We start from the raw sequence: 13055 nt of genomic DNA on the forward strand, positions 1-13055 counted from the left end.
TTTCATCTAGAAGTAAATGCAAGTGAATGCAAGTGGAAAGAGAAGGTGTGACTACAAAGAGGAAAGCAAAACAAAATTTCATAGTCTGAGGTCAGTTGAAAGAATAAGCATCTGGAATCTGAGAGTTCCTTCCAACCTCTCTTTTAAGGAAGAGATTAACTTAAACACCTACTACCTAAAGTGGCCAGACACATAATGTATGTTGGTGTACGACTATGACCCAAAGTACACATTAAGGAATTTCTTCATGTCTCCAAAAAAATGTGCTCTCTCCTATTTTTTCCTTAGTGAGAACCTTTTAGGACTACCGTTAATTTCCCCATTTATGACACAGGCAGACACAAAGACTTTTCTCCAGCATGAGCAACAACAATGCAAGACAGTGATAAATGGCAACTCACATTTTGTCTCATTCTTGGAAAACTATACTAAGGGTGATGGAGACTATGGTCAAGTAGAAAGTACAAGTTCTGGCTAGAGACAACAGTTGCACCTCAGCTTCTATTAATCATTGCCATTAAAATACAGGTTGTAATTCCAAGGTCCTCAGGATTTTAATTTATATCTCTTTAATGTTGGACTTTAAATGTTGGATCAGATTGAAAAATACTACGTATACCAAATAAAACACCCATGGGATGAACTTGGACTGTGGGCAGCTAGTGCGGACTCTGCTTTACCAGTCAACATGTTCACACTCTAACTTCTTTTCACCATCTCATATTCTCTAAGTTCTACTCTTTCAGCTTCAAAGTAGGACACCAGTAACTCTCAAGGGAAATCATATCTCTAAAGCAAATTTCTGTAGCAATAAGGTTTTTCTAAACAAATCTATTTAATACAAAACATAAGAAGTAGCACTGTGGAAACTACCAATTTTGTCAGGTTGGGAATAAGCAGTGCCTTTTAGGTCATCTAACTCTAGAGATGTACAGAACCACTCTTCCATGTTGTTTAGGCCTTGAGAAAAAACGAACAAAAACAACTTGAAGACTCTTGAAAACCATCTTCATTCTAGTTTCCAATAGTTTACTGTTATTATTAAATGTGTTTAAGTTAAATTAAGGGCAGGGACCTTTATCCACTGTTTACCAATTCACACTCATTGCCTAATACTTCCTGACACATGGTAGATACTTAATAAGTATTTGATATATCAGTGAACGAGAAAATAACTGCTTAGTTTAGGTATAGAGAAGAATTTCCAATGCATTAATTACAAAGGCAGAAACTTCACAAAGAACGTGACTAATAGGTTTAAATACATTTTTTTAAATTGACACATAAATAACAGCAACAACTATTTAAAAGTAACACGTCAATAATGACTTATTAACTACAACATATAAGAAGTATCTGTATGAATCAACTATAGGTAAGTAAGAAAATGAATAGGCAATTTACCACAGAAGAAATGTAAGCGGTCAAACATGAAACAAAAATTCAATTTGCCAGTCATAAAACAATTCAAATTGAAACAAAAACGGCTTCCACATTTCACTCTCTCATTGGCAGGGATATTAATAAGTTATAGCAGTGGTTCTCAAAGTATGGTCCAGGAACCTCAGGTGTTTCCCAAAACCCCTTCAGGAGGTCCATAACATCAAAATTACTTTCATAATATTAATACATTATTTGCCTTTTCCTCTCTCATTCTTTTATGAGTGTAAAATGGAGTTATCCAGAGGCAAATGTGGTATAACATATTGAACACAGAAGCAGACATGAGAATTATGCTGCCTTCTCTTAAGCCAGATAAAGAGATTTGCAAAAATATGAAACGTCATTCTCACCAGTTATTTTATAGTTAATTTTCACATATATTTATTAAATATATGTAACACTTCAATATTCTAATTGTTAAATATTTAACTATATTTTAAAACAAAGCTAAAATGTCATTTTAAAATGAATTCATAAATACTTAAACTTCTGTTTTAATTTCTAATACAGTGAATCTTGACAGCTATAACCCACATAAGCAAAAGCTCTTTGAAGTCTTCCAATTATTGAGTATGAAGGGTCTTGACACCACAAAAAAAATTTTTTTTTTTTAAATATAAATTTTTAAATTTTATTTTATTGGGGAATATTGGGGAACAGTGTGTTTCTCCAGGGCCCATCAGCTCCAAGTCATTGTCCCTCAATCTAGTTGTGGAGGGCGCAGCTCAGCTCCAAGTCCAGTCGCCATTTTCTCTTTCGTTGCAGGGGGCGCAGCCAAGCATCCCATTGGGAATTGAACCGGCAACTTTGTTGAGAGCTCGCGCTCTAACCAACTGCACCATCTGGCTGCCCCCGACACCAAAAAGTTTTAAGAACCACTAAGTTATAGTATTCAGTAGGCTGACGTATGGGTATTTTTGAATCAAACATTTCCATTCCTTGATTTTACTATTAGCAACTAGTCATGATTTACGCAGTAATATAGACTCAAGAATGGTCAATGTAATTATAGTAGGAAAATACTGGAAACAACCTAAATACCAAACAATATGGAACTGATTATAAAGAATATCTTACCTTGGCACAAGAGAATACTCTGCTGCCATGAAAAAAAAATTTATTGGCTTAATTTTTTAAAAAGTTGGTATGCAAATGAAAAAAGTGGATTGTAAAACGTGTACATTGTGCTTCTGTTCATAGTTTTGAAATTATATTTTAAAATTGGTACATAAATACAGCAGCAGTATTCACAATATCCCCCAAGTGAAAACAACAAATGTCCATTAATTAATGAATGAACAAAATGTGGTACATCCATATAATAGAATACTGTTCAGCCATAAAAAGGAATGAAATACTGATAAATACAATAACATGCATGAACCTTGAAAACATAATGCTAAGTGAAAGTAGCCAGACACAAATTGTCTGATTCCACATATTGTATGATTCCATTTAAATGAAATCTCCAGAATAGGTAAATCTACAGAGACAGAAAGTATTTTAGTGGTTGCCTGGGGTAGAGGAAGAGGTTAGGGGGAAAAGAGGCAGTGACTGTTAATGGGTTCGTGGTTTCTTTTAGGGGTAATGAAAATGTTCTAAAATTGTGGTGATGGTTCCACAACTCTGAATGTATGTGAACTGTACCACTTGAAGATATGTCAGTTACATCAATAACACTGAACATACCTCTGGAAGACGTTTTCTCATTTTTCCTTCCCTGTAGCCTACGTAATTAAGTTTCTTTTTAAAAAACACACTAAAATGTCTATAATCTACCAAATCTTATACTCAGTGTATTTTTATCATGTAACCAAATGTTCTACTTTACATGTTTTAAACTGAGGCATTTATTTATAATATTAAACTACTTCTTCATATATTTAATACATATACCGTTTAGCCACATAATTCCTAATACCAAGGCCATGGTCAAATACTGGAATAGCTAAGAACTTAATTTAATGAATTTCTTTTCTAGACCTAGAAAATTCCTGAAAAGTGAAAATTAAAAGTACATTAAATAAATCTGGATTGCTTTGAATGGGAGTCACATTCTCAGAATAGCTAAGTTTTTTATTTATTACCATGCTACTAAAAGTTAAAGATATTACCTCATTTCCATTCTCCAGCGTTCTTCTTCTTCTCGTCTTCGCCAATACTCCTCTTTCTGCATTTGTTTCCTCATTTTCTCTTCTTGAATTTTTCTTGCGCGAATACTGGGCTTTACTTCCACTTGCAAATCTGGATTGACTTTTTTCTGTTTACATAGACAAGATATTTAAAAAACTAGTATCCCTACCAACAATCTACATTTTTAAAATCATAAAATCCCAAATTTTCTTTTATCATAGGCTTTTAGTTGCAAATTTCCTATTATGTAAGAGTGCAGTCAGTATATAAGTTGAACCAGAGGAAAGATTCAGAATACACTAATAAATATTCTTTTTTTCCTCTCACCTCAAAAATTCTTAATTGTCCAAATTTCAAACTGCATACTTAGTGCGTAAAAAGTACATATTAAGGCTGGACAACAGAAAAGATCCTTAGGGGACCAATGGATAGTTAATTTTCCTTCATTTTTTGGTAAATAGATGATTCAAAATGTCTGAGTGTGGGGGTTAAAAGTTTCTTTCCATAGAAATGTATTGCCCTTTAACAGACTATTTTAATTTTTATGACCTGTGTTTACAAGAGAAAACATGAATCTGGTACATTAATCAAGCCTAATTAAAAACTTTACACACAATGTAACACTTGAAGTGTTTTCAATGAAGAATTCCTCATCTCAAAATTCATTTTCGTGGGAATCTACCAAGATAAAGTAGGGTGAATGGAGACCTGACGTTTCTTTACATGATTATACTTGATCCAAGCATTGTTACAGCACTGAAAATGATGGAATATGGTTATATTCTTATCTCAGTATAACAAACTAATCAGTAGAAACCAAATATCTGAATCTAAATGAGGCAGGACTTGCTAATTTTAGAGTGGGAGTTCATGGACTGGGTGAGTTATGTTTAGATGTTTTGTTTTACATCTAGAATGTTCCAAACTGTTTTAAAAAGAAGGAAAAAAAAGATAGTTGAAGTTTTTAACTCACTTTATATTGAAGTCTGTGTCTTCGTCCTTTTAAGTGCATCTCCTTAGCATTGGGATCATTAAAGCTGCACTCACATAATTTACAATGGAATCGAATTACTTTTCCTTCATCATTTCGTACCTTGGTGGGGAGGGGGGGAGAAGAATCAAAGAATCATAATAGGAATATTCCAGTTGAAGATTTCATTCCTATACCCTCCCAGATTCTCTGATAAAGAAATGTTCTGAAAAATTACAATTTGAAGTGAGAAAAAGAGGCAAAGTATACACTTTTTTAAAAGGCTAATCTATAAAAACAAACTAAATGTTAGAAGTTTTAACTCTTGCATGCAAGGTGTATAACCGTGTATTTGCTTTTGCAATTAACTTTAATTTTAATATTTTTATCTATATGTAAACATTTAAATGCAATTGGATACCTTAAATTGTCTAATAGACAGTTACAGAATACCAGGTAGTGTTGCTGGAGATAAAGAAAACTAAAGGCATTATTTTGGTATACAAATTTCTACAAAGTTCAAAATTTTATACATGTAACTTTATGGAAAACCAATGTCAATTTTTTCTGACTGTACAATGTCAGGAAGACAAGTAGACTAGAATGTTATTAAGAAGTCTATGATGGACACCAAGTTCAAATTGTCTGTGCAAGCTTTAAAGACTGGTTCTGAACACAGTTATCTGAAGTTTATGATTACTTAATTAACCAATGTCCTTGGAGATTAAGGTGTTCTGGCTGAATACATTTTTTTTAGATAACCAAATCTTACTCTTTTAAGAACTACAGTTTTAAATTAAAATTGTATGTGAACACTTACAAACTACATAACCCAACTTTCCATTTCATAAACAAAGAACTCAATATAACCTGATGCAGAAAAGGATGAAGGACACATATTTACCCATATTTACCAAATATCCACTACATGCTAGGTACTGTGCTAGGTACTTTATTTCATCTACTTTTCACAACTTCGTTAGGGACTATCCAAATTTTACAGATGTGGACACTGAAGTTCAGAGAACTTGTATGTTCTACAATAAGGGTAAAAAGTAGTGCTATATCACTGTTAGTCTTTCTAACAGCAAATATTTATATCAAGACTCTTTGGTGCTCCCCCACTCCTCCATTTACTGAGTTTACGTTACCTAAGCAGCTTGGGAAACATAAACAGGATCTTTTAAATGAGCAACCTTCATTTTACACATGAAACTGATTGTTCAGAAAGAGAAATATTGGCTCTCTTTGTCAAAATTTTTGCTGCTCACAATTTTTTTACATCTCACGTTCAGGATAGTTGAAAGATACATTACAAGAATGCCTATTATATAAATGGAAAGTTACTGTACACCACAGTGATGGTGTTAGCAGGGAAAGAGGTAAATTAACAAAAAAAACTGTGCAGTCACTTAGGCAAGCTTAAAGGGCAGCTTTTAAAAAACCCTTAAAACGATCTCTTAGATATTCCTTCATAAGTAAACTAAATCTAAAATATAACTGAACACAATTTCATTTTACATGTAAAGCATGCTTACAGCAAACTGACACATTTCTTCCCTCTATCTAACTTTAAAGCGAAGGTATTATTAAATCAATACCTCTTCCACATAATCGTGGCCCACTGGCTGCACGTCACTCTGCAAAGCAGCAAGAGATGCAGGTGTAACCGGTTCTGACACTGTGTCTGGCTTTACTTCTGGAATCTGCACAGAAGTGACAGGAGTGCTTTTAACACATTCGGTTCCTTTTAAGTCTTCTGTTTTATTTCCTGTTGATTGAAGTTTATTACCACCTAGAAAAGCATAAAAGAATAACAGTAATTTTAACTTTCTTTTTGTATAAATATATAACTTAATGCAACAAAAACTGCAGATAAAGTTCTTATGTTTTCTACCAACAGTCAAACTCCTGCTTCACATACAATAGATCAGAAATGTGAAGAACCACATAGAGCACTTGGCTATTTTAGCCTATTAATGTCGTGTCTGAATTTTTCCCTCTCTACCACCCAACAATCCTCCCTGTCTCCACATGGTTCTCATAAGATCAAGTACCGAAAAGTGAACAGCAAGTACCTGAAAAGATCGGGTCTAAGTCTAAATCATGCTCGTACTCCTAGTTCTTTGCCAAGGAACTGGGCAATGCTACTACATTCTGAGTGTAGCCGATTGAGAGGCACCAACAATTAAGGAGAAACACAAGTAATTACAATACAATGTGGTAAGTGCCGTAATAAGTATGAGTAGAGTATTGTGGGAATATAAAGCAAAGGAGCCACTACCATTTAACCTGATCCAATAAGGAAAGGCTCTACCAAGGGTGTGATACTTGAGCTGAGCTTTGAAAGAAGAGCAACAACTATGAACTGGCCAGGCAGAAAGAAGAGAATGATGTCTAGACAGAAAGAATGGCAAGTACAAAACAGCACAACAACATGGGAGTTAAGAGTACAGTAAAATTCCAGGAAGATTCAGTAATTCAGAATGAATTCCTACTTAACTTAGGTAAGCGAAGACATGAAGCAACGGTCAGACCGCCAAAGGCCTTGCATGACATAATTAAGGAACATAAAGAGTTTTTTCCTATATGCAAGGGGAAGGTCACTGAAAAATTTTTAATAAGACTAAGACAACTTGATACATATTTTTACAAAAATGACTTTGATAAGTGTTGGGAAGACTGGATGCAACAAGAGAAAACTCTGAAGAAGAGACTTTGAAGGCCTAAAAACAAGGCAGTGGCTATGAAAAAAATTTTTTGGGGGGAGGGGTGTAGAACTATTGTGATAGAAATGACTAGGTACACAAGTGTACCAGGGAATACCAAACTATATCTAGAACTCAGATGGGGATTTTGAGTTTGCCCATAAGATTTTAAAGTCACTGCACACATTTGAATGGAAGAGACCACTCATGAATACAGGCTGAACAAAGACGAGAACAGAATAAAAACCTTAGGAACACTACCATTTTATGAACATGAAGGCAGGAGAACCAATAGAGATACCTGAGAAAGGGGTGGGTGGACAGATAATAGAGAGATAGAGACGTATCATAAGCTTTAAGGTATAAAAGTCAACTGAGTCAAATGTTAGAGCTGTCAACAGAATGAAACTGAAAACTGGCCACTGGATTTGGCAATTAGGAGTTTGATGACTCCTGAAAGCAGTTTCAGAAAAGGGTATAGTAGAAATACTGTAACAGACTGAGAATTGGATAGGAAATATAGAAGTAGAGAAAATAAGAATTAGGTTAGCAGCTTGAGAGGATAATCACAATGGGGAAATGTCTTTTTTAAATTTAAGACTACAAAAGAAAAAAGGTATACCTGCATGGCTGAAGGGAAGAGAAAGAAACCATTAGAGGACTAAAAATTCAAGGAAAAAATACAGATGTGATTCAATGAGGTCCCAGAGAAGAAGGGAAAAGATGGGTACAAGAGCATAAGCTGAAGAGTTAGTCCTGGACTAGAAGAGAAATATCACTTTGATGAAGTTAGGAGGAATACAGAGAAGCTTCAGTACTTGCCAACAAAGTTTATTTTGGGTGTAGATGTCTTCTTGGCAGCCATATTTGTAGGCACTGCTGATACTTTAGTGTTGGATGTACTATTAAGAGACGAGTTTCCTGTAGTTGTAAGACCTTTCACTGAAGAAGTTGCAATTGATGAAGTATTCACAGTACAATTGCTTGCTGCAATGCTTGAAGGAGAGGCAGTTGGTTTTGAAGCAGACACAGCTGTTGAAGAAGTAGCTTGGCTAACAACGTTTGGTTCCGTTGAAGGAATGGGTTTACCAAGTTTTGTGTGTAATTTAACCACCTACAAAATAAAAGCACATTTATTTGTCAGGAAATTCAGTGTAGATTTTTAATTCTAAGAGACATTATAAAACAAAAATCTGAACTATATTTTCCTTTGTTGTATTTTTTGTTATATATACTTCATACACAAAACTCACTACTTTCAAAATATTTTCTGTGAAGCAGATATGGATATATATTGCATCCACTACCGGGTGAGGAAATTAAGGCAGAAACATGAAATGACTTGGCCACATGCATAGCAGCCTAGACTTAAGCATGACAAAAAGAAGAAAATAATCATACAACAAATTTCCAATTGGTAGAATAAATGATCTAGTTCAATTCAAAGAAAGGGCATCAGTCGTTCCCTCTTTAAGCAATGACTATTTGAAGTCACCTTTATGTATAAACAAGGCTTAAAATGCACTCAAAGTTTTAAGTTTTGGAGTCAGTTTTACTCAACACCCCCCACCCCAATTGAAAAAGTAAAAGAAAACAGAGTAAGACATAAGGGTGCGTGGGAAAAAACACCTACTTTCTGATGCTTAGCACCACGAATGTGGGCAGCATATGCATCTGCTCCTGTACAAGACACATCGCAGAGCTCACAACGTAGCTGATTTTGAGTCCCACGGGTAGAGTTGTTGCTGCTGCTGGTATTTTGTGAGGCTTTCAGTGCAGCTTCTTTTTTTTTATGTTTCTGTCCTTCTAAATGTTCTTTGTAAGTCTGTTTCAAAGAAAAAATATAAATGTTGTTTTACTAGTTTTCTATCTATATCATTTGAAAAGTATTCAAAGTGTCAAATCTAATACTCATTTAAAAATGAGCACTAAACAATTTTATAAGCAGCTGAACAAAAAAGCACGTGGATTCCCTACATACGTGATATATGTGTGGTTCTTTATACCTTGTTTACCAAGAATACATTTGTCTAACACTTTGATTTACAAAGGACTTTCATACATAGCCATAATATCAACATAAGGTAATCTCTTTCAATTTCAAGAATTTGCATTTACTGCTTATGTATAATGTTGGATAGAGAACAGACAGCAATCTCACTCCGTGAAGAAATTACTTAACTATATGAACAAGATGAGGAGGGAAAATGTATCTACATCATGAGAAGGAATAAAGTTACTCTATGGTAACAAGACTCTTCACAAACAGGTGTTTATTTAGAAAACTGACTTTTCTTTCTTTCTTTCTTTCTTTTTCTTTCTTTCTTTTTTTTTTAAGGAGGGCACAGCTCACAGTGGCCCATGCGGGAATCAAACATGCAAACTTTGGTGTTATTAGCACCATGCCCTAACCAACTGAACTGACTCAGAATGCACATTCACATAGAATTCTTGCCACCCTAACAAATGCCTATTTAAAATACCACAGCCAAAATTGTATATAACTTCATGGAAAATTCTTATTATTTTAATACTAGCCAACAAAATAGTGTGATAATATATTAAAAATTGTTTTGAATGCAGAAAATTGAAGAAGGAAGATTTATTAAAATGAGAAGTTAATATGGACTGTTGGATAGTTTGTTTTTTCTTGAGTGGGGCCAAATAGTCTCATTCATGTTTTATTTTTCAAATTGTTTTTAAGACAGACATAGGACTAGGCTAAAATCGTATATTCATCATAGCATTTCAGAGCTAGGTGGAACTTTAGAGATTACCCAAAATAGTGATTTTCTAATTTTTAAACAAGAGAATGCTTTCTATAAATATTATGCACAAATAAAGAAAATTGTTCTGTTTTTGAAACAAAAGAGGGAGACCTAAGATCCAGCCTTTTTATTTTTCTCTCATTACCTGTGGCAGCCTGAAGAGGCTCCATGAAGCAGTTTAAGTCTCAATTATTTAGGACAAGTCCCTATTATAGAAGTAAGGAAACAAAAGCCAAAGAAGTTAAGGTTTCTGACTTATCCAAGGACATAGTTGGTGGCAGAGCCAAGATTGGAACCATGGCCCCGGCCCCTTAAATCTGAACCAAAGTACTCTGCCGCCTATGGCCACACCTACACTCTATCACACAATCTCACTATGTTTCTCTAAGGCTCATTAACCCCTTAAAGCACTGCCTCTGACTTGCAGAAGTACCCTGGCCTGTTCTTGTGTAACCATCTAGACACCCTCAAATCACTGATAAGCCGTACAAACACTCATTCTAAATGCTATTGTCAACCTATCTCCCGAGACCAATGTTCTATCCTTCGATATAGGTACGACATGGTTAATACATCTCTTAGGCTTACATTTGTCACTCAGCCTCATCCCCCCAAACAGCTATAATAGAGTAGTAGGATACACTCCTCAAATACTAAGACCAACATCTTTTTTCCCTTTCATGTTTAATCCCATCATTATAAATATTATGGTTGGAGGATGCCCCCTCTCCTCCAACCATGTAATCACAACAAAACCATTTCTTATCCAAATTATGGAGAAAAAAGGTTTTATATAACTAGCCACGTATATTAAAATATTCCCTAATTTGATATAATTCAGGTAATGCTGATAACTGAAAACACCCCTAAAATTCAGTATTAGAAAGTAGACAGAACTTATCTAGTAAATGAAAAAGAACATACACAGATGGGGCAGGGGTAGGAGACAGATGTAACTGGAAGAAACTACTAGAGAATCAAAATCTGGTCTTTTCAAATAATATGCCCTTTATCTGCCAGACTGCTTATCAAATTTTTATGTAAAAACTATATAATCTTAAAGAAAACTATTAACAAACAAAGTTGGGATGGGAGTGAACTCATCAGATTTTATAAACAGATTCATGCCTCAATCACATATTTTAAGGTGCGGCAACCAGGAAAAAAGCAAAAAAACAAGAAGAATAAAGGTTTTACATGCTTCATTAGTTGATATTTTTTAAGAGACTCTTTTCTACACCTTTCTTGTTCCCCATATTCCTAGTCCCTCATGGAGATTATATAGAAATAAGTAATATTCTATAAAGCACGTATTAATACAAAAGTCAGTCTCATTAGAAATGTTATCCTGAAAATTGTAGATTAAAAGGCCTTATTTTAAGGATTTTTAAAACTCCACAAAAACAATTTTCTTCAACTACTTATATGCTCCAAAAAATAATACATTTGACAAAATCATCCCATCTTTAACGCAAATATGTAAACTGAATTACCTCTATGGTCATCCTTTTTTGGCTGTAAAATTCTATTCACATACTCAAAATGGACCTTGAATAAGAGCTAAAGAAATAATTAACGAACTGTCTTAAGTTGAAGAATTTTGTGTAAAGGCTTTACAAAGCAAGTTGAAGGTATTAAAAAATACATAAAGATTCAATCCTTACCCCAAATCCCAAATAATGTAAATATAAAACGTTTAAGCTAAATTAAAGTATTAATAAAAAGCAAAGTATCCTTCCTGAAAAAGGCTCAATTTATTCATTTTTCATTTATATTCAATCATTTTTACAGTTTTGTAATAGTTTTGTAATGTTTCAATACAAATACTTTTAAAACTAGCCATTTAGCAAAATACATATGCGTCAGCTAAAAGCTAACAGAAAGGAAAATGTTAACCTTCTTTGTAGGCACAAGAGAATACACCAACCATATTTAACTACGAAAAATAACCATTGAAAACTCATGGTAAAACATACAACATAAGTTACCTGTGGTCCAGCACAGCTGATCTTACAAACATCACAATAGTGAATCTGGGGTGGTTTGGGAGGCTGTTTTGGTTTCAGTTGTTTATTTTGGAATGGTGCTTTTTTAGTGAAGGTGGTCCCTGTCCAGGCAGCTGTTGCAGCAGCAGCAGCAGCTGCCGCCGCCGCCTGCTTCTGTTGCTGCTGCTGCTGTTGGTAATAGGAGGATGCAGCTGAATACACTGCTGCTTCATAACCTGAATAAGACGTACCTTACAAAGAAAATCAAATAAAGATTATGTTACATAACTATAAAAGGCCAGGTTAAATGTTAAGAATTTAAATTCAATAAATTCTACTCACAAAAGTAGGTTTACATGTGCATCTTTACAAACAATGTATATCTCAGAAAACACCTTCCTTTTATATAAGTCAACCAACAAGTATTTACTCAACACATGCCAAGTGTTATGCAGGTATAAAGAAAGTATAAGATTTGATCCTTGTCTTCAAGAAGCTTATAGCTCAGTTGGAGGGATGTGACAGAGTATTTGGTAAACTTATGCGGCTACAGAAACTGTTAATATTTCCCCAAACAGAATTCCTCTGAATATAATTTGGGAGGTGTTGGATTTGAAGAAGGGTCTGAACTAGGATACTAGATGGGAAAAAAAATAAACTCATGAAAGTTAAGATTTCACATGCTTGGTGGCCAGGAAGATAAAAGATATAAAAGAAGAGGAAAACACACAAAGATGACACCAAAATTTTGAATTCCAGTGACTGACTGATGGGTTGTGCATCTGAAAAAAGTAAGGCGCTGATAGAAGCTGGTTTAGAGTGGCCAGGTGAATAAAGCTCAGTAGAAGTCTGTGATATGGAATTGAGGTTCAGATGAATTTATAGGACAACAGATAAAAGATTTTGGAATTAAGAATCAAATACATTGGGTTTCATCTTCCAAAAGATGAAAAAGCACTGTATTTTCTGGTTACATGTATGGATTCCATCCATTTCTATTGTTTATAGTCTCTAATGAACAAGCACATTAAGCTAGTAGTTGCTGACA

The 13055-nt window shown here is 34.4% G+C and overlaps 1 protein-coding gene across 4 annotated transcripts in view; it reads right to left on the reverse strand.

The window, feature by feature from the left end:
• The window catches only part of ZFR (zinc finger RNA binding protein), a 69553-nt gene that overhangs the window by 27664 nt on the left and 28834 nt on the right, over positions 1–13055 (reverse strand). For all 4 annotated transcript variants that reach the window (XR_016020602.1, XR_016020601.1, XM_088796469.1 and 1 more), the window contains 6 exons: positions 12011–12258; positions 8888–9079; positions 8077–8368; positions 6148–6341; positions 4550–4669; positions 3558–3703 (listed from right to left, as the gene is read on the reverse strand). Coding sequence is in view for 2 of the 4 variants with exons in the window: in XM_088796469.1 (XP_088652595.1) it covers positions 3558–3703; positions 4550–4669; positions 6148–6341; positions 8077–8368; positions 8888–9079; positions 12011–12258 (1192 nt within the window). In the remaining 2 variants the exon portion in view is untranslated. The remainder of the gene's footprint in view (positions 1–3557; positions 3704–4549; positions 4670–6147; positions 6342–8076; positions 8369–8887; positions 9080–12010; positions 12259–13055) is intronic.

The sequence above is a fragment of the Rhinolophus sinicus genome, chromosome 3 (assembly GCF_057876585.1).
Source record: "Rhinolophus sinicus isolate RSI-liver-muscle chromosome 3, RSI-T2T, whole genome shotgun sequence".
In the NCBI taxonomy this organism is placed as follows: domain Eukaryota; kingdom Metazoa; phylum Chordata; class Mammalia; order Chiroptera; family Rhinolophidae; genus Rhinolophus; species Rhinolophus sinicus.